Source organism: Tiliqua scincoides, chromosome 6 (genome assembly GCF_035046505.1).
Source record: "Tiliqua scincoides isolate rTilSci1 chromosome 6, rTilSci1.hap2, whole genome shotgun sequence".
In the NCBI taxonomy this organism is placed as follows: Eukaryota; Metazoa; Chordata; class Lepidosauria; order Squamata; family Scincidae; genus Tiliqua; species Tiliqua scincoides.
Genome location: NC_089826.1, coordinates 2130689 through 2152838, shown reverse-complemented (window position 1 = coordinate 2152838; position 22150 = coordinate 2130689). Strand labels below are relative to the sequence as shown.

Sequence of the window (22150 nt, the reverse complement as noted above, 5' to 3'; positions counted from 1 at the left end):
CCTAATTATGCAGGGGATGGACAGAGTGATGCTCTTTACACTCTCACATAACACCAGACCCAGGGGACATCCACTAAAATTGAGTGTTGGGAGAGTTAGAACAGACAAAAGAAAATATTTCTTTACTCAGCGTGTGGTTGGTCTGTGGAACTCCTTGCCACAGGATGTGGTGCTGGCGTCTAGCCTGGACGCCTTTAAAAGGGGATTGGACAAGTTTCTGGAGGAAAAATCCATTACGGGGTACAAGCCATGATGTGTATGCGCAACCTCCTGATTTTAGGAATGGGTTAAGTCAGAATGCCAGATGTAGGGGAGAGCACCAGGATGAGGTCTCTTGTTATCTGGTGTGCTCCCTGGGGCATTTGGTGGGCCGCTGTGAGATACAGGAAGCTGGACTAGATGGGCCTATGGCCTGATCCAGTGGGGCTGTCCTTATGTTCAAGCCTGTGAGGCAGGATAATGCATTTATCCCTGCGTTGGGGGTGGGTATCGTGTGGTGGGGAGGCTTGCTGGAGGATGTTAGTGAGGTCATAGCGGAAACATGGCTTGCACTGTGGACTTTTTGGTCACAGTTCAGCCTTGCAGATACCACACTATGCCAACTCCCAACCATGTGGTTATTGCAGGAGACCCTGGAGAGGCAACAGGTAGGGGACACGGGAAGAAGACCCCTGCACTTTTCAGAGCTCAGTGCTGGAGCCAGTCTGTAGGTCGCCAGGATGCCACTGGAATAACTACTGCAGGAACCACAGAATGGCAGGCTGTCCGTGGCTTTGTGGTTTCTGCATCCAGGTATAACTAGAGCAATTCCCACTGGTGCCCAGGGAGGTGCTTTCCAGGAAACAGAATCTGCCACTTGTGCTGGAAAAAGACGTTGCCACCTCTGTGTTTGCGGGGGAGAAGGCAGCTGTTCTCCCCTGAGTGGATTTTTTGAGGCAATGGCCCTTCTCTTGGGGCTGGTAGGATCTGGCCCTCGACCTCACCTCCTAACTCCCACCCTGCCCTGTGGGGCTGTGAGGCCTACCTGGTTATTGTGCGGCATCCCATACAAGGCTTCCACCAGGTCGGCTGCCCTCTTGAGTAGCACTTCCTGCGGGTGAGAGACAGAGGAAGCACTGAGAAGAACACCCTGGAGCTTCTGGCCTTTAGGAAATCATGCCCACCACGTCTGCTCTTTTCACCAGAAAACCTGGAGCTGCCCGGAAAGCCCTTCCAACTGGGTCAATTTTTGCTTCTTGCTAGGCACCATCTCTCTCCCCCCCCCCCCCCCGCTGCTGCCTCTTCCCCCTGCCTGGATAAGTCTCCTGGTTGATCCTACCCAATTAGGGATCACATGATGAATGGATGGGTTGAACGAGGGCATGTTAAGTACATAAACCAGGGACACTCCAGTGGTCTTTGGGGAACTTGAGTTCTTCATGAATGAGCTCAGCATATATTCCCCCCCCTCCCCCAGGTCAGCTTCCACCTCACTGCTGATCTTTCCCTGCCACGCACAGTCAAGGCAGCCTCTGGTGTGGTCTTGGGAGGCCACTCTCTTGGCTCAAGTGGAGTAGGAGGTCGCTGAGTGTGCACCTACAGCATCTTTCCCCTCCCTCCTCGTGCCAGAATCCCCTGCAAGATGCAGGGATTTCATGGCAGATGAGCAGGGGTTGCTCAGGGGACAAATCAGCATGCAACAGGTTGCATGAAAGCGCACGTTTTGAAAACCACAGGAAAAGCTGAACATTTGCACAGGAGTGCAGAAAAATCACCAAGAAGATAAAAAGAATTTTTCAACACTGACGAAAATGCTTGTGAAAAATGGTAAGTGCTGCAGGGTCAGTTCTAGTTAGGAGGGGCTTTAAAACAAAGTTGATTTCAGCCTCATGGGAGAAGAAGACACCATAGTTCTTCCACCGGCTTCTTTTCCTGAGCTCTCAAACATCACAGCCCACAAACAGCCACGCTCTCTTCAGGCATCAACCCACAGGTGGGACTGAAGCAGGGCACTAAAGGTCGCTCAGGTTTCCACTAGAAGGCAACGTTCACCCATCTATCTCTTGTGCACACACACACTAGGTGGAATCAAACTGGCCATTGCATGGTTTATTTCAAGGCGACTCCTTAAAAATCCCCCACATTGTGGCTCTGGGCATGTCTGTCGACTCCAGAGATGAGATGCACCAATTAGCAGCCTCCCTCCACTGCCTCTGGATTTATGAGAAGCTGTGTGAGCACCATGAGATGGCTGGATCCTGGAGACAACCTGCTCTCCCTTCTGTCCAGGCTCCTGCACGGGAGATTTTGCTTCAAGGGAAGCAGCAGCAATGGGTTGCTTTGGATGGTGCTTCCCCTGCTGAAGCCCAGGCAGTTATAAGGCCTTATAAGTTATAAGGCCCTGCTGAGGCCCAGGCAGTTATAAGGATGTACACACACAGTGTGCTCCCCAAGGGAGGAAACCAGCCTGAGCACGAGAGGAGGGAAGGGGTCAAGATGTCTGTGTGCCAGGAACACTCACATATTGTACTGAGCCTGTTTGGTAGGAAACAGATCCAAAATGGGGACACCTGAGCTCATCTTCCCTCTTTCTCTCTCACCCCCCCCCCCAGTACCTTCTTGGTCATAGCAAACCAGCTAAGCCTCCACTCCCATGTCTTGACCACTGCCGCAGTGCATGGCTTCTCCTTGATGACACCCCCTCCTAGCCTCTTTGCTCTGCCACATACGCAATGAGCAACGCTTGAACACATGCAAGTGTCGGAAGTTCCTGTCACAGAGCAGATCGCCTTGATCAAAGACAGCTCAATATAGTCTCTGCTGATTGGCAGCAGATCTCCAGAGTTGTTTTTTTTTTTTGGGGGGGGGGGTGTCTTTCCTAGTCCTAACTCTATAGGCTGCCAGGAATTGAACCAGGGACCTTCTGTGTGCAAAGCAGAGGGCCTCCCACGGAGTGTTGGCATCATCCCCAGTGATGTCACGATTCTTTCATATGCTTGCAGCAGAACTGCTCTGCCACAGCTAGATGTGCTTCCTTCCCCACCTCTGAGCCCTGCTTCAGGGCCAAGCTGCATATTTGGTGGAGATTCAGGTCTAGAATCCCCGGTTCCCACTAAATATTTAAAAAGCTGTGTGATACGTGGCCCCCTCTTCCCTGAACCTCCACAGCACCCGGACTCCCCCTCCATCAGCCATCTCAATCTTCAGGGCTTCCTCCTTCAGCCTACTTTGTCTGCCTGATACAGACCTACGCATCTTTGCTGCTCCCTCTGACTCGAGTGACTAGACTTTCATATTGGGGCAGGCCTGCAGGACAACTTCCAGCCCCTTTGGATATATGGGTCCCACCGAAGCAGTGTTGGGAACCAGAACAGCGAAGGAGGAAATTCCATCACGAAGGGCTGGAAAGCTGCCCAGGGCTCCTGGGGTGAAGCGATGCTGGCTAAACCTGCGTTGCAGAGTGGTCTTGAACGTCTGGTGCTGACACACATTTCCTCCCCAAGCGGCAGAGCACTGCTTGGCTTGTGGCAGTCCGCTGCTGAAAGGCTCGGCACCTCCGGCTGAGGAGGGCTTAGGCAGGGGAGGCCTTGGGGGGGCCCTCGCCTGCCACAGGCCTTGCAGGGCTGCTGCTGGGACTCTGCAGAAGGTCGCTTCAGAGGAGGCAACCACGGCAGCAGCTTCTAGAAGTGCATTGTTTGCTCCCAGGACTTTTCTCCCACTCTGGTCATGCCTGTGACCTGTACAGCCATTCATTCCATGTGAAGGAGGAGCAACAGCAGTCCTTAGTGCCCGATTCCAGTTGCAGCTCAGGCAGAGCTCCTTGTGGTGCTCCTTGACCCACCCACTGGCCCTTCCTTCTCCTCCCCCCATGAGAGATGACGACCAGAAGACCTGCCTGCTAGCTCTGGACTGTACATCAGGATCTCAAGGCTATTGGATTGCTGTCAAGCTAAGTGCCGGCAATCAGAAGCGCTTGCTCTTCTGTCTTCTGCAATATCTCCTCGATCAATACGGTAATGGAGCGGTGGGGGGGGTGTCGGGCGGTGGGGGGCTGCTGGTCTGCTCATGCACATCTAGCTCCCGTAAAGGTGACATAAAACACCCAGTTATTTCTGGGCGGTAGGAGGAAGGGGTGTGGGGCGGTGAGCAGGAAGACTACGGCTGCTATTTGCTCCCTTCCCTTGCCCCAAATGCAAGCACTCTGCAGCCTGGAGTCCAACTGACTTGCAGTGGAATACTGATGACCTTAAAAAATGTGGGGTTGTTTCAAACATGACGTTTTCCCTGCACACGTGTAGGGGACATAAACCGAACCTGTGGACAAGGGTCAACAGAACAACGAGAATCTTGCACGCGCACAGGTGTGAGTAGGAAAAGCTGACATACAGTCATGTTTCTGGCAGTACATAATAGAGGGATCACTTTAAAGTTGGAGACAAAGAACATCTTATAAGCACATTGAAAGTGACAGGAGAGAGGCACGTATACCCCTTTTTGTCCCACTGTCAGCTCCGCTCTAAACAGGTCAGGCAGGCTTTTGGAAACAATATAAAAACCTGCCCTACCTGCTTAAGAAAGCAAAAATGGAGTGAGTATGGACAACACATCCCTCTTTCAAACCAAACCCTCTGAAGAAAAGCAAAAACCCCATATGGCCTGTTTCAAGCCTAAAAGGGGTGAAGAATCCTTCAGAAGGCTCAGGTGACTCTGAAAAGACTCCTTTACAAAGGTTAACGGTGACACGCCATAAAAGGCAGGCACACATCTCTTGTTAATTCACTTGACCAGCAGCTGGAGCTTAGCAGCACGCAACGGCTTTCAGCCCTCAGCTGCACGCATTTATATATCCTGCCTTCCCTGCATACTTCTTTGGGGCATCACGCATGCCAGGGAAAGTAAGGCCGAGGGGCATTTGCCCGTCCCAGTATGCCAGGTCTCTTGTTCTTGGTGTTGGCAACCTTCAGTCTCGAAAGACTCTGGTATTGCGCTCTGAATGGTGGTTCTGGAACAGGGTCTAGTGTGGCTGAAAAGGTCGATTCGGGAGTGACAATCCCTTCCACACTGGGAGCAAGTGCAGTCTGTCCCTGGTCTGTCTCCCTGGCTATGGGCCTTCTTTCTTTGCCTCTTTGCCTCAGTCTGTTGGCCAAGTGTCTCTTCAAACTGGGAAAGGCCATGCTGCACAGCCTGCCTCCAAGCGGGCTGCTCAGAGGCCAGGGTTTCCCAGCTGTTGAGGTCCACTCCTAAGGCCTTCAGATCCCTCTTGCAGATGTCCTTGTATCGCAGCTGTGGTCTACCTGTAGGGCGCTTTCCTTGCACGAGTTCTCCATAGAGGAGATCCTTTGGGATCCGGCCATCATCCATTCTCACGACATGACCGCGCCAACGCAGGCATCTCTGTTTCAGCAGTGCATACATGCTAGGGATTCCAGCACGTTCCAGGACTGTGTTGTTTGGAACTTTGTCCTGCCAGGTGATGCCGAGGATGCATCAGAGGCAGCGCATGTGGAAAGCATTTTCCTCTCCTCTCCTCTTCACTCATGTTCTTATATTCTTACATTTAAAACTGAGACAGTTTCAAATGTACATCTATAGTCATGAGGTCTACCAGCTTGGATGGATCCATCTTTCTGAACACAGGGGTCCTTCTTTTTCTTTCTCTCTTTTAGGTGTCCATCTTCAGGATCTCTTTACTTTGCCGCCCCGCCCCCAAGGATGCTGTGACTCCAATTCCCATGGAGACCACCCAACAGAAGCCACAACGCCCCTTCAATTCTGCATAGCTAGAATGGAGTTAAGGGGGTGCACACACCATCCTGTGTACCTGTTGACCGCCCTGCGTGATGCATGGGAGGGGCTGAGGAAGTGGCGGTCCTGTTCTATCACAGCCTGGATACGACAGGTAGCTTAACTATGATAAATGGCTGGCCCCAGCTAGGCAGCACCTTGAAGCCTTTGGGAAGGGAGACAGAAATCAAAGGCAGCTCCGCAGATACAGAGGTCCACTGCCACAATTAATAAATCTCTCCTGGGGCGGTGGTTGGAGGGGAGTCCTCTGTTCAGGTTCATCTCAGCGAACAGCCGCCACAGAACCTCCCTGTTAATATTTGGTGGGGAACAAAATTCAGGCACCCAGGAAGACCGGAGAGGGCAGAGGTGCTGGCTTTGTTTGAACTGGCTGTGCTCCTGGGCCGCTTAACAGCAGCTTGCTACACAGACACTGGCAAGCGCCATGCTCATCCCTGTTTTGTGAACATTTCTCTGAAGGCACAAGGACAGGCACAATAGTCCCCCCCCTTCAAAAAAAGGGAGGGGGAATTTGGAAAGTAACTGAGGAAAAGCTGCCCGCAGAAGCTCCAGGAGAATTCTGGTTGCCGACACCCATGGCTTTTATCTTCTAGGTATCACACCTCAGCCAGGCCCTGTGTAGGTGGCTGAGTGCTGGGTAGTAGTGGGAGGACCGGAGGGAGGCTCAGGCTGTCACTCCCCTTGACCTGCCGGTATGGGGCAATGACCGCAAGGTGGAAGAGAAGGAGCCACAGCCGTGGTGGCTGCTCACCTCTCTTTCCTATGTCCAAAGGTTGCAGCCAGCAAATGAGCGGGTGGCACTGATGAAGGGAGGGGGTACAGACTGAGGGGTTCCAAGAACTCCTAACCTGAAACCAGCATTGTAATAAGAGGGGTTGAGGTTAAAACTTGCCTGGCAGTCACAACCTCTCACAAGCATATCGTTCCGCACAAATCTGCACTTTTGGGATGTGCCTTGGAGATCCCTGCCGCAAGTTCCTGGCCCTCAGCTGCATGGTGGATGGGGCGGAGAAATGAGTTCTTTTCTCTTGTAGAACCTCCCATTTGCAGTAGCCTCCAAAAAGAGGTCTGCCCAGCCTTGCGACTGCTTGTTTCTCAATCGGCAGCAAAGGTAAGATCAGCAGGTCGGCAAGCAGGTTTTCTTGGTTTCGGCTTTGCTTAGGAATCACCGAGCTGCCCTAGATTCATTTTTTAAGGATCTATATTTGCATTTTATTTCAGTCGCTCATTTGCATATTTTATTGGGCGACTGTTAGCTGCATTTTGCCTTGCAAGATAGGCTAGTAAATGCTGGAAATAAAAAACACACAATTACAATATTTGCATTTATCACCTCTCGGGGATGATGTAGCAGTTGCCTGCCTTGAGTTTATTATTAATAATAGTTTAACTCTGAGAGGAGGTTGGACTAGATGACCTCAAAAGCACCTTCCAACACCTGCTTCTGTGCATTATTTATTACACTGTTGGCATTAAGCACTCATCTGGTTGCCACTGATGACCTAGAACTGATGTCCCAGCAAGTGGCTATTGTATTTTGTTTTCTTTCCCAATATCTTTTTTGGGGGGCAAAACGGTTTTGACTTCAGCAGTGCTCAGAATACCAACAGCTCTCCCAGTGGCTGGCTCCTGCTAGCAATTTTTTTCCCCTTTCAAATACACCATGAAATGGCCCCTGGGAGAGTTGTAGTGACGGGTTTAAAAAAAAAAGAAGAAGAAAAAGCCCTGTCAGGGCAGTGGCATAACTAGAGGGGGGGAAAGCGCTAAGTTTTGCAGGCGCCAGAATGAGCTGTTCAAGCGGCCCCTTCCCTTTAGAGCCATTCTAGGCAGTGGGAGCAAAACGAAGCCATTTGCCTTCCCTTAAGGTAAGTGTACACAGAAGAGATATTGCAACAGTTACCAGCTCTACTGGCGAAATGAAACTTCCCTATTCAGACCCATTATACCTTGGGAGTACCAGATACTGGGAACAAATCTGCCTTCCTTGTAGGCTTCCCGGAAGCATCTGTCCAGCCACCATTGCTGGCAACCGTGCAATGGGTTGGATGAACCCTTGGCCTGATCCAGCTGGGCGCTCCGTACATTCCTGTGTGGCTTCCTAGCTCTCTGTTTCCAAATTGAGCGCTATGTACTCTGCCACCAAAGAGAGATGCGCACCAAGCCGGTGGTGGCAACAGCAGGACTGCCACGGCCCTGTCAGCCCATGATAAATGGCTCCAATTTGGAGTCCGCTTCCCGCTGTCACTCTCCATCTGAAGGCCCTCCCTCTTGCCGCCAGCTGTTCTTTGCCCAGAGACACTTGCTACTTTTTGCCAAGGACAGCAGCAGGAAGAGGAACAAAGGAGCAACCCATCTGAGCTGACACAAACAGTTAGTCGAGGGGGTCTGCGGGGGGGGGGGGGGCACTTCAGGGCGATGCGCATCTCTTTTTGACACACGCTACTGATCCACTCCTGTCTCTCATGTCTCATGTGTGTGTCTATTATTACTCTGGTCCCAGGGGATGCGCAGTGCTCAAGCGTCAGCTCTGCTCTCTGAGGTCCATATAGCCCAGCATTCTGCTTCCCCCAGATGCCATCCAGAGGCCTCTGTGAGGCTCACAAGCAGGGCAAAATGGAGATTAACCACCTGCTCACCTTCTGCTGTTTGCCCCAGCAGCTATACTTCTTTTGAACATGGAGTCTCCGTTCTGCTTTCACAGCTAATGATTGACCTCATAAGAACATAAGAACAGCCCCACTGGATCAGGCTATAGGCCCACCTAGTCCAGCTTCCTGTATCTCACAGCGGCCCACCAAATGCCCCAAGGAGCACACCAGAGAACAAGAGACCTGCAAGGCCTCCTGGGAATTGTAGTTAAGAACATAAGAACAGCCCCACTGGATCAGGCCATAGGCCCATCTAGTCCAGCTTCCTGTATCTCACAGCGGCCCACCAAATGCCCCAGGGAGCACACCAGATAACAAGAGACCTGCAAGGCCTCCTGGGAATTGTAGTTAAGAACATAAGAACAGCCCCACTGGATCAGGCCATAGGCCCATCTAGTCCAGCTTCCTGTATCTCACAGCGGCCCACCAAATGCCCCAGGGAGCACACCAGATAACAACAGACCTGCAAAGCCTCCTGGGAATTGTAGTTAAGAACATAAGAACAGCCCCACTGGATCAGGCCATAGGCCAATCTAGTCCAGCTTCCTGTATCTCACAGCGGCCCACCAAATGCCCCAAGGAGCACACCAGAGAACAAGAGACCTGCAAGGCCTCCTGGGAATTGTAGTTAAGAACATAAGAACAGCCCCACTGGATCATGCCATAGGCCATCTAGTCCAGCTTCCTGTATCTCACAGAGGCCCACCAAATGCCCCAGGGAGCACACCAGGTAACAAGAGCCCTGCAAGGCTTCCTGGGAATTGTAGTTAAGAACATAAGAACAGCCCCACTGGATCATGCCATAGGCCATCTAGTCCAGCTTCCTGTATCTCACAGAGGCCCATCAAATGCCCCAGGGAGCACACCAGATAACAAGAGACCTGCAAGGCCTCCTGGGAATTGTAGTTAAGAACATAAGAACAGTCTCACTGGATCAGGCCAGAGGCCCATCTAGTCCAGCTTCCTGTATCTCACAGCGGCCCACCAAATGCCCCAGGGAGCACACCAGATAACAAGAGCCCTGCAAGGCTTCCTGGGAATTGTAGTTAAGAACATAAGAACAGCCCCACTGGATCAGGCTATAGGCCCATCTAGTCCAGCTTCCTGTATCTCACAGCGGCCCACCAAATGCCCCAGGGAGCACACCAGATAACAAGAGCCCTGCAAGGCTTCCTGGGAATTGTAGTTAAGAACATAAGAACAGCCCCACTGGATCAGGCCACAGGCCCATCTAGTCCAGCTTCCTGTATCTCACAGCGGCCCACCAAATGCCCCAGGGAGCACACCAGATAACAAGAGACCTCATCCTGGTGCCCTCCCTTGTCAGCTGAACATAAGAACATAAGAACAGCCCCACTGGATCAGGCCATAGGCCCATCTAGTCCAGCTTCCTGTATCTCACAGTGGCCCACCAAATGCCCCAGGGAGTGCACCAGATATACAAGAGACCTCCCCTCTATAAATTTGTCTAAACCTTTAAAAAAGCCAACTAGGAAACAAATTATACACTCAGCTGGAATTGCGTGATTGTTACTTGCAACATAATTTTTGTTTTGTAAAAGCACCCAAAAGATCCCCCAATTTGGATACACGATACCTGTTGCCACTCCCATCCATTTGGGATTCAGGATACAGATCAGGGCCTCAGCGGATCAGGCCCTGATTCTGATATGGATCAGTGCCACAATTTGCACTGTGGCAGTCCAAACCCCACAGCTGTTTTAACAAGAAGAAAATTAAGCTGGGAATTCCGGTCACAGAGCTCCCCACACAATGTGTAATCTGGCCCTCAACTGCTGGCCGGCACCAGAACATTTTATAATGAGTTCCATAAGTTAATTCTGTGTTGTGTGAAGGAAACAATTTGTTGTCAGTCCTCACTCTACTGTTAATCTGTTTCATTGGCTAAGCCTGAATTCTAAACTTATGAGAAAGGGCCAAAAAATATCTCCCTAGCCACTGTGCATCATTTTATACATCTTTACTATAGGTCTTTGCCAGTTCCATTTTTTCTAAACAGACGTTTGAAGTGGCTGCATGGGAAGGTGAGTGACATAAAGTCAGAGCACTGGACAAACCACCGCGTATATTCTGCCCGGCAGTGGCTCTCGAGAGAGAGAGGTCCACGTAGCCCTCTTTCGTTTGTAACTTTTAAGAAACAGCTAAAATTGTTTCTTGAGTCATTGAAGCCTTTTACTAATTGCTGGTAGCATTCAGTAAGAGCCCGGGGCCCATCTAGTCCAGCTTCCTGCATCTCACAGTGGTCCACAAGATGCCTCTGGGAGTACGCAAGACAACAAGAGAGTTGCATTCTGTCACTACTCCCTTGCTCAATGTCAGCAGACTGGACCACCTCACCCAGGGGCTCTATGTTCTGTCCGACAGAATGTTCTGAATGACAGAGCATTGTCTCACTCTTGCTAGTTTTAGATCTAGTTTTGTTTTCTGCTTTTACTGCTCTGCTGTTTAGACTTCTAGACATTGTCTGGCCTGACTGTTTATATTTCACGGTATTTTTAACGATTTTGTACACCACTTTGGTTTTTTTATGATAAGTGGTTTAGAAATTTAGTCAATACACTTATTTGATAAATGCGACTCAAGAAAGGATCTTCCCAGCCCTATGATCTGAGCTCTAACTAGAAATGATGTCAGAGACTGAAGCTAAGATCTCTAACATACAAAGTTTGTGCTCTATCATTGAGCTACCTAAAGAAAAAGCTATATGGGGGGGGGGATTCCCAGAAGGACAACTGGAAATTGTAAGCTGGGGCAAACTGAAGTTACTTTATAAGTACCCCTCATTTTTCTTCCCTTCATATCATATAATTCTTGGTCAGATACTCCAATATTTGCTACCCCTTTGAACCCATTCTTAACAGCAAAAAAATCAGGATATTTCTTTTTATCATGAAGCTCCAGAACAGAATAGAGCAGCGATGTCTTTTGTTTGTAAACCATAAGCTGACCTCTTGCAAAGCTTATCCCACTTGTCTTATCCATCATGAGGTAACATATCATGTTACAGTGTGGAGATTCTCAAGGGAATGCGCAACATCCCTACCTTGGGTAAGCGCTCTGGGTCACCAGGGTGTCGTGGAATCACCTTCTGCAAGCGTTGGAACCCGTAGTCAATGGTTGGTTCATTCAAGGCTGCGGGTGGAGAGTGAGAATAGTGTGTTGGGACTGCAGTCAGAGCCACAGAAGCCTCAAGAAGCTAAAACTACATGGCACCCCTGAGATCTGTTCCACCCACTGAGATGGGCCCACTGGCACCAATCGCTGTATATTCTGTGCAAGCACTATACAAGGATGGAATCTGGTGTGGCCCATCCAGATGGTTTCAGCTCTTCAGTAAAATTTTTAAAAAGTGTTTTAGGGCTTGTTAGACAACGAGTTGGATGCTACCAGAGCATAGGCCTAAATGGACTTTCTGCAGTCAGAGAAAAGAGCCAGGCTTAACAGCAGAACAAATCATTCAGAACAGTGAATGAAAGAAAGAACCTGCATGCAATGTGTACCATTCAGACAGGTCATAGGATCCAGGCTTTCTTGGCAGAGAACTTTGAAAGAACAGTCACGGCGCAGAGTTCGGAGAGTTCTGCCCAGGCATCTCCTCCATGGGAAAAAGCCAGGCATGGGACCAGGACTCTGTCTGCTCTTGAAAAGGGGATCCAAAATGTGGAAACTTTTCTCTCTGGGACACTGGTGGAGCAAAGCGGCCTCCTGTCCTGTTTGTGCAGGTGGCAAAGGCTGTGGCAGGTGCATTCGGACCCTTTTTGAATGGGTGAAGGGAGAAGCTCTGTGGTGAACTTGCCCCTGACAGTGTGGTGCCCCCTGCAGCTGCCATTTTTCCCCCAGAGGGCCTGCCTGTTGTCATACAGCACTGTTCTTGGGGCGGCAAGAGGAGCCCTGCCCCTGCCATTGTGGTTGGGAGACTAAAGCGGCGGAGGCAGCAGCAGTGGGGAAAGGCAGGAGGGAGGGAGTGTCTGTCCCTTCCTGTCACAACTGGACAAAGGCAGCCAAAAGCTTTGACCAGAGACCTTTTGGCCAAACCTTTCTCTTTGCATCCTTGCTGGGCAAGGCTGTCTTCATTCTGAATTTTTCTTGGGCTGAGTTCAGCAGGGCAACTGTGCCCAAGCTGGCAGAGCTCCTTCAGCCTCAAGGAAGCAAGAAGCCAGTGATAAGAAGGCTGGTTCCTCTCCCCTTCCCTTGCCCTCCTCTTCTGGGTCCGTGCTGCCGCCCTGCCTGGTCTCCACACCACACACAGACCGCCAGGGATCCCCCCTCACTTGCCTGTCATCCTGCCCGCGCAGGCTCCCTCTCCCTCCCTCCCTGCCCCAACCGGCCTGCTTCATTACTGTGCTGAGATGAAGATAGATTGCCTGATTTAGCGTAAACATATGCTGCAATTCCAGTCCTGGGCAGCGATCGCGCACCAGTAATTGGTATTGATTTTCTCCCTGCTCCCCCCCCCCCAGTAGGCCTTTCACAGGCTGGAGCACACGGGATTAGCCATGCAAGAAAGGGGGGAGCAGGGGACACATGGCTGCTGCTCCGGAGGGACAGCTGAGGAGGGGCTGAGACGGAGCCCACAGCTCCACCCCTCTCTGCCCCAGCTGAGTGCCACGCCGAGGCTCAGGCACAGGAAGGGAGGGTGCCACAGCACAGCCTTCATCATCCCACAGGCATGGGGTGATTTGCAGAGCTGGGTCTGCTGGTGGGGAGCTTAAGAACATGGGGCACAGGATTAAGGCCCTGGTGAGATGTTGCTGAGTCCCTCTTTGTCAGGACTAAACTGGGTGGGTGGGCTGCACTGGCCTTCCCTGGCTCTTTCCCTAAATGCTCAGAATATGTTCTTCAAAGAGTTCTCTCTCTCTCTCTCTCTCTCTCAGGGCCTAGATACATACTGTGTTAAGCTCAATTTAGGTTTAGGTTAAAGCTGCCTCCTCCCAGCCACTATTCTGACCCAGATGCTCTTTGTCATGAGAAATCAAGCCTCTTGCCTTAATCATGGGCTTAGCATAATGTTGGCCCTTATCTGAGGAAGTTGGGACAATGTCCAAGCAACTTGGAGCATAGGCAGAGCCTCTATGTCTAGTGTATGTCACTAGTGTCTGTGTCTAGCCTCTAGGCAGTGCAGCCCCCAAGCACCAAATGCTGGAGACAGACAATGAGGGAAGGAAGCCCTGAATGGGAGCATCTTGACAGTACCCGAGTGATGCCGATGTAAAGAGGACAAGATGCCTGACCTGACTCAGGAGGTGGCCCAGCAGGAAACCTGCTTATGGATTCCTGTGGAGTGGCTGGAGCCCACTGACCAGCATGGGAGGGGCTGCAGCCTGCGTTTGTGGACACAACTCCCACTGCACACTTGTGCTAGTAGGTTTTGCCCCTTGCTGGTCCCCCATGGTCCACACCACAAACCTGGAACTAAAGGAAATGTGTCAGGTGCAGGCTTTGTGTGGCCTGCTTGCTAAGGGTCCCTGCGGCCCACTTCTTCTCTCCTCACCACTTGGCCTTTGTTGGAACAGCTCTACCCCCCTCCTCCCTCACTCTGCCTCCAGTACTGCCCACCTGAGCCTGGCCCTTGCGGCAGCATAGCAGAGGGGGCTGGTGTGGGAGGGCAAGAGGGATCGCCTTTATCAATCCCCATCTCTGCCTCCAAAGCACCTCCACAGCAGGGTCGATACACATAGATCATTCATGAGCTGGAAATGGAGACTGCTGGGGGGAGGGATCTTCCCTCCCTTTTCCACAATTAGTTTGGATGAAAGAGCAGAGGTCCTGGTCTCCACCCCCAAGACAACTGCAGGCTGTGTGTGGGCACATGCGCTTCTGCTCCCCCATCTTTTCTTTGAAATAAAGTCCAATTTCCTCTGTACCTTCCTATCCCGGCTTATGAGCCTACCCTTTGGTCCCCCTCTTTTTCCACCCTCCGTACTTGCAGTCTTGAGCCACAGATTGCTTGTTTGGACATTACGAGGTGTGAACATGCATACCACTTTTGTGTGAATGACTACTATTCGTGTGTCAACATTTTTTAGATTGTGAGCGCTTTGGGAACAGGGAACCACTTACTGATTTATTTTGCTATGTAACTTTTTTTTTTTTTTGAAAAGCACTTGTAAATACTCGTAATAATGATAATACCACTACTGTCTCCATGGGAATTGGACTCCTCAGAAATGTACAAAACGGACACCTGACATATAAATAACTACACATGCGTACGGATAAATTATCATCGAGGTTGCATGTGCATTGGACATCGTGTCTGGTCCAATGGTTAACAGGCGCAGAGAGGAGCTCGTTGCTGACCAGGGATAAATGTACATCCTATATATGCACTCTCACAGCATGCCCAGTCCACCAGACAGAATAAGGACCTTCCCTCCTCTATGGGGGAGGGGGCCCTGGAAGAACCAACAGCCTGGCAGAACTGGAAGCCTTCTGGACTAGCGTAGCAACTGAAGTGCCCTCGCTGCCCCCTCTCACCGGTGTAGACGAAGCGTCCAGGCGCCCCTTTGCAGAACTGCTTGGATTTGTACGACAGCGTCACCTCCACCACCCCAGGGATGTGCCGTGGGGGGGTCTGCACGCGGATCGCGTGCGGCGTGATAAGCTGTTAAGAGAGGCAGATAGAAGCAGGTGAAATGGTGCAGAAAGGGGAGTGGTGACACAGAAAGGGCAGCTTTGGGGATCCAGGGCAACTGCTTCCTATTCATCCTTCAAGAGTGGTCTGAACAGCTCTACCCCCCCTGCTTTCTTCTGCTCACCACCCGCCTATGCAGTGACATACTAGAGTTTGCATCACCTGGTGCAAGAGGCCAGCGCATCACCCCCATATTGGACCTCCTCTCATGCAGTGGGTGGGGCAACACCCCATGTGGTAGGACTGGTGATGCACCATTGCCCCACACCTGCTGGTTTTTTGGCTATAACTTTTGACAGAAGAGAGATATTTCAACACAGTTTATCTCACTGATTTCTGCATGAAATTATTCATTAAATGATACATAACATGATGTTATTAGTTGAAAATACCAAGGCTTTAAAAATTTTGGCCTGTAGTGGTGTCACCCCCCTGTGCGTGTCACACAGTGTGGCCCGCACCACCCTAGTGACACCACTGCACCTGTGGTCCCTCTTGCCCTTTAATGACCGAGCACAATGCAATCCCACTCAAGCCCTATTCGCACTGCAACTTCATTTAGGCTGTGCCTGATTAAAGAAATCTTTGTCAATCGTACGTTTTAGTTGATTACTATATTGATTAAATTTATATAAATTTGCATGTAGATGTGAACAATTGTTCTGAAGCAAAAAGCCTACTTCCTGTCTTGTGAGATGCTGCACACTGATACTGTGGGGGGCATCATCTTAGAAGAGGCCTTCCCTCCTAAAGTGGAGAAAAAGGGGGAAACCTCTTTGAAGATTCATGCTATTTAGTTAGTTAGGGACCTTTTTTGTTTTAAATTTCGCTCTTTCCTTAAAAAGCGCTCCAGGCAGGCAACAACCTTTCAGGCACACAACTAATGGAACTTTTGCTGCAACAATCAATAACGAAGCAGCAGGAAAATCCAACAAAATAACAAACCAGGGAACAAAATGTGCCTGAGCCAGTGGCTCCCAAACATTTTAGTCCTGCGACCCACCTTGTCCTCCGTGGTGGGTTACGACATGATGCTCTATCCAGCACCGCAATGCCTGGAGGCCTCTTTCAAACTGTGCCAGGCTGGCGACCCACTGCATTGGCCTCTGCAATCTCCAGAATGGCCAGCCGAAGCAAGCGGAAGCAAATTCCAGTTTGTGGGCGCACCTTCCAGTCAAACTGGTTCTGCAGGCGGCCATTCTGGGGTCTGTGGAGGCCAATGGAGTGGGTTGCTGGCCTGACACAACCTGGACGAGACCTCCGGGGGCTCCCAAAAAGACACTGCAGTGCAAGGGACAGCATCATGTTGAAGCAGCTGACAAGCCGAGCTGAGTGATTCCACCTGCTCTTGGTGTGAGCAAGAAGCGTCTTGGCTGCCCTCCATGTGAGAGATGGAGCTGCTTGCCAGCCTGCGTGGGAGAACTGGAGGCCAGAAGTGAGACCAAACCAGGAAGATCCATTCTGAAATGTTGTTGGTTCTTGAAAGAGAGAACCTCTAGGACTGTAAAAATCCCCTTGAGGGATTTAGAAACGCCTGCCTATGTAAACCCCCTTGAATAAAGTCAGAGGAGTAATGCGATGACCAGAAAGGCAGTATATAAATACCAAGTTATTATTATTATTTATTATCATGTTGCAGCCCAGCAGTTTGGTTCACGACCCACCACATATCTTGTGACCTACCAGTAGGGTCACAACCCACAGTTTTTCAAACACTGGCCTTAGCCAAAAGCCTTCCAATGACAGTACTTTTGCCACCTGCAGTTTTATTAAAAATAACTATTTTTAATCATGTGTGTCTTTTTCCATCAAACTTTTTAAAATCAATTAACCCAACTGATTAATGGATTAAGGGTGCAATCCTATGCACACTTTCCTGGGAGTAAGCTCCACTTGGCAGAATAGGACTGATTTCTGAGTCAACACATAGGACTGTGATATTTTAGGGTTGTGACTGATTACTGCACCCCTCAGTTATTTATATAGGTTTTAGACCAGTTTCTTATCCCAAATACTGCGGCAGAGGATTCCCTGTGAAGATATTCTTCACTCTCCTTCCCAAATTACAAATCCCAAGATTGCCTGGGAATCTTAAAGCAAACGTAAGCCTTAGCAGCAGACACCAGTCCTCAGACACTCACCTCGCTCCACACCAGCATGGTGCCGAAGACCACCTGCAGCCCGTCGAAGAAGTTGTCCCCGATCACGATGACAGTGGCGCCCCCTGTCGTCCAGCCTTCACTGGGGCTGATGGCTTTGATGCATGGAGTGGCTGCTTCAGTGGGGAAGGGAAGAGACAAGGCAAAGCATCAGGGGCTGGGGTGAGCGGGCACAGGGGGAGGAGTGGGCAACCACGGCAGGAGGAGAGGGAGACAATGATGGAGGCAGAGAGGAGTGCAGACGTGTCACCGACGTGTTGCAAACGGAAGGAGAAACATAACAGGCAAGGCGGCAGCTTCAGCACTCCACAGAACCCAGTGTCAGGCCAATGGGGGAAAGAAGGCACAACTAAGTAGCAAGGAAGACTGGAGAAGGGGAGGTGGAAAGTGGCTTCATCCTCCTCAAGCAGAATCAAGCCTGGAGGTCTAGGGCAGGCTTGGGTTGAAATCTCCAGTCAGCTAAGAAACTCAATGGATAAACTTGTTCCATTCATCTCTCTCAGGCTAACCTACCTCGCAGGCTTGTGGGGTGGATAAAAAGGGGGCAGCCACACACACTGCTCTGAAATCCTCACAGGAGGTGTGGGCTAAAAATCTAAATAAATATGATATAGTTATCTTGTGTGTAAATACCACTTTGTATTTGAACTCTCCCTGCAGGTCGAAAGCTAGCATGTCAAGATGATGGCAAGGCTGGAAGCCTCCTTCATCTTCATGTTAGCTCTCCACATTTAAGAGAGCTGGTATGGCACAGTGACTAAGGGACTGAGGTAGGAATCAGGACTTCCCCAGTTGAAATACTGTGATAAATTTTCACTACATGGACTTAACGTAGGACACTTTCTGCCAATCTTGGGCCCAGACCAATTGTGCAGTACACCCATGGGAAGTAACATCTGTGAGCCACATCCTTGAGCATCAACCTGTGTGGGATTTCCAATCTGACATACGCACCAATCTTGGGGTTTATCTGTGGGGGGAAAAAATACATGCTAGTCTCTCCCCTAGCGCTGTCAATCATCCTTCAGCAGTTTTTCTGTGTCTGCATGTATCCCAACATGGAAAATGCCGATTTCCATGTGGATGTTGCATGTTTGGTCTGGCCCTCAGTCTTCCTAGTCACAATATGGGGGTTATAATACTGATTTATCTTGCAGGACAACATCAAGGTAATTAATGTGAAGCACTTATAAACACAGTAAGAAAAGGCTTTAAATGTTAACATTATAGAAAGTGAGAAAGTCATGCTTATGTTGACCGCTTTTAAAAAATCAAATATAGTTAGATGAGCATTCTCTCCCAACTCCAGTTGAAAAGCAGGGGAGAAGACAATCTCTCCAATGACAATAAAAATCATCACATTTTTATTGAACAATCAATCTACTGTAATTTTAGGTGGGTATCTGAAAGACCTTTGCCAGAACTCCTGGAGATGACAGTGAATTTTGCTTCTATGGCTAAAATCCTCACTTTAGTGAATTTATCAATCTGACTTTACCAGAAGGTTGGGAAATAGTGAAAATGACCGCAATAACTTGGTAATAGAGGTAGCCACAGCTTTAGCTCACTGGTTCCCAAACTGTGAGCTGTGGTTCCCCGGAAACCAGACAGGGGAGCCACATAACCCTCACGAAAAGCCTGCCAACCCATACAGTGTATAGGATTGTAGCCCTACTGGGAAGTCGCAGTTGTGAGTCAAGGGAGGTCAAGGGAGTGGCCAGCTTCAAAGTTTGGGAATGCTGTTTTAGCTGATTAATCATCTGCCTTTTAAAACCAGTCAATGAATTAGGGCCCAATCCTTTCCAATTTTCCAGTGCTGGTGTAGCCATGCCAATGGGGCGTGCGCTGCATCCCGAGGTGGGAAGGCAGTCACAGAGGCCACCCCAAGGTATGGGAACATTTGTTCCCTTACCTCAAGGTTGCATTGCAGCTGCACCGGTGCTGGAAAGTTGGATAGGATTGGGCCCTTAGTTCATACGTTTCATTCAAAGTGCCTTTTTGAAACATCGGGAGCTTAACGAGAGAAAGGGAGACTTCAGTGATTTATAACAAGATTGTGAGACTTGGGGTTAAGAAGACTTTGGATTAGCTTGGAAGTGTGGCCACATGCTGGCAAGCAATATTAGGGGCTGGTCACCTTCACCACCAAGCCCTGTCTGTAAGCTCCCAGGGGCATCTGGCTGGCAGATGCCGGAGATAGGATGATAAGTGAGACGGAGCTTGGTCTCCACTAGATGACATGTTATCATGAGGCTGGACTATTCATGGAGGTCAGGTCTAGTAATGGCTCTTATTCATGACAGATGAAACCACCATGTACAGAAGCAGTCTATCCTTAGACATTGGGGACAAACAACCAGGGAACGCCACCACCTAGCCTTAGATGGGACTGGTCAGCCTGGCAAGGCAGCTCATCTGAGAAAAGGAAAACTCTGATCCCAAACCTCCACTGCCTTGTGGCTACATCCAGTTATGGAAAAGGCTTCAGGAGTCAACCTCGAGGCAAAATCCAGAGCCGGAGTCCCTGAGGCAGTTCAAGGCTGAACACAGTCACGTTCTGGCAACTCCTGCGACGCCGCTGGAACCAACCGTATTGGCCTCTGCCTTTCCGTTGGACCATTTCAGTGACGTGGAGAGGGGGGATTTGCTGCATGGGTAACAGCCTATCCTCCATACCTACTTTACCCAGGCTTCGCGCACTGGAGAGGACACTCTGTTCCAGAACCACCATTCAGAGCGACACCATAGTCTTCCGAGACTGAAGGATGCCAACAAGAGCCTATGAGCGTCTAGCTGCTTACTTTTGGAAACAGGAATGGATAGATGGATGGTTTATTCAATCCAGCAGGGCATTCTTAAGCTTTTCTCATGTTCTTACCCTCAGATGGGTCCAGCCTCCGTGCCCGGCGCCCGTGCTTGGAATTGTTGTGGACAAACATGTTATCTGAAACTGCAAGGACGTGGCCATCCACATTAACCGTCGTTGACACCACGACCTGAAAGGAGAAGAGATCAGGGATGTATGAACAGAATAAGGCAGGATCTGGACTGAAAAGAACAGACCATGTAATGCTCCGAGGCAGAGGATCAAGCTGTACATACTCAGGGTTGTTTAACAAGATAGGGTGCAATTGCACAGGTTAATGGGGCTTTGTCTGTCCCAGTGCATCTCTGATGCAAATGTTCAAAGCTTGGTTGTCCCTTGATTCACTCAGGCTGCTTTTGTGCACATTCCCCCAATGGTTGCACTATAAACTGCCTGGCTAGGAAGTGTGCCCTGGGAATCACATAGAAGTTGCTCTTTGGCGGAAGGGTGGGGATAAAAACGACAGGCCTCTGTCTGTAAGGAGCTTACAATCTAAGTGCCACAATGATGGCACTGGGGAAAGTACAGAGGGCTGTGCTGTTGAAATGAGTGACTTTTTTGACATTCATTGCATTTGGTGACATCAAACAGGTTTTTAAGACAGTTTGCCTTTCCGTCTCATATGCAGGCCACAGAAGAAAGAAGGCCAAGCTTGTGCCAGAGGACAGGTCAGAGGGGCTCAGAAGGCCACAGTGGGGCTGTGGGTTGTGGGGAAAGGAGGGACTCCACAGGCATCAACCAGCACCGACTGGCTGGTGGCTTCATCATCAGGTTCCTCTCCTAACGATATGGTAATTGTGACATTTTTACATGATTAACAGCCATTCCAATTTGCATAGCGCGGGTGCCAGGCTCCAGCGGCTAGAGGAGCAGACAAGCACACCCACCTTGATGAGTGCGCGAGGAGCAGGAGCAACAGCATCCAAGAGCGAGAGGGAAGCGATAGCACCAGTTCAAGCAAGTGCCTCACCTAAGTGTCCTCAGGGGACACTGGACTTCTGCGGGGCAAGGAGTCTTAGGGTCTGGATCACAGGCACCAGAGAGGGAAATGGAAGACTTTTGTCTTTTGCATCAGATTTCACAGGGAGCATATTTGCATCAAGTGATTCAAGTGAGTGAGCCAAGCCACATGTTGCACAGGAGAGTAAGGGCCCAATCCTATCCAACTTTCCGTCACCAGTGCAGCCGCAGTGCAGCCCCAAGGTAAGGGAACAAATGTTCCCATACCTTGAGGAGGCCTCTGTGATAGCCTCCCCAACACAGGAAGCAGTGCATATTCCATTGGCAAAGCAGCACCAGCACTGGAAAATTGGATAGGATTGGGCCCTTAGTGGGGCTGTAGGGAAAGAATGAGGGTGACTCACAGGAGCATACAAAAAAAAGGAGCTCACCTGGAAGCGGCGCATGTCTCGAGGGTTTCCGGCATTCTTCAGGCAATTCTGGTTGCATTTCAAGAAGAACTTAAGGAAAAATCTAAGAGAGGAAGAAGGAAAGCAGATACCAAAAGGGTGAGATCAGATTCCACAAGTCCTGCAGGTCAGGCCTGGACAGCTGGACCATTGGTCCACAACCTGAAACAAAGAAACAGGCCCTGATTCTGTGCTTTCAACAGGAGCCAGACCGGCAGAAACAGACACTCAGGTGGAGCTGTTCTTGGCATGATGAAGAAGTAATGGGAAAAGCTTTGTTAGGTGAATTTGGCAGATCTACACCACAGACAAACTGGTTTGGCATCCCCCCCCCAACTGCAGTTTTTGAAGGTGGGCTAGAAATTACTAACAGAATTTTCACCACTCTTGCCAACATTCCCCCATAATCCTTTTCAGCACTGTTGCCAATACTGTTCCCCCAGAATCCTTTAAGGGAAACTCAAATGGTTATCAAACCAACATATGGTTGTAGTTTAGATACACCCTTGGCATATTAGGCTGCAGTTACAATAATTAAGTGCTAATAAAAAAAGTTGGTGGCCTCACTTGCGATTGTCTCTCAGTGGGGGCTGATGCAGCGGAGACACTCATGAATCAGAAGGCAGAAT

General features: G+C 50.0%; 1 protein-coding gene across 13 annotated transcripts in view; it reads right to left on the bottom strand.

Moving 5' to 3' along the window:
* LOC136656033 (transcription factor COE3-like) overlaps nucleotides 1–22150 on the bottom strand; it is an 86484-nt gene that overhangs the window by 9888 nt on the left and 54446 nt on the right. For 5 of the 13 annotated variants that reach the window (XM_066632862.1, XM_066632866.1, XM_066632869.1 and 2 more), the window contains 6 exons: nucleotides 21504–21585; nucleotides 20125–20242; nucleotides 17229–17359; nucleotides 14931–15057; nucleotides 11497–11585; nucleotides 1025–1090 (listed from right to left, as the gene is read on the bottom strand). In XM_066632862.1, coding sequence (XP_066488959.1) covers nucleotides 1025–1090; nucleotides 11497–11585; nucleotides 14931–15057; nucleotides 17229–17359; nucleotides 20125–20242; nucleotides 21504–21585 — 613 coding nt within the window. Of the gene's footprint in view, nucleotides 1–1024; nucleotides 1091–11496; nucleotides 11586–14930; nucleotides 15058–17228; nucleotides 17380–19619; nucleotides 19636–19762; nucleotides 19771–20120; nucleotides 20243–21503; nucleotides 21586–22150 lie in introns of all 13 variants that reach the window. The other 8 variants (XM_066632863.1, XM_066632860.1, XM_066632868.1 and 5 more) reach the window with 3 other exon arrangements.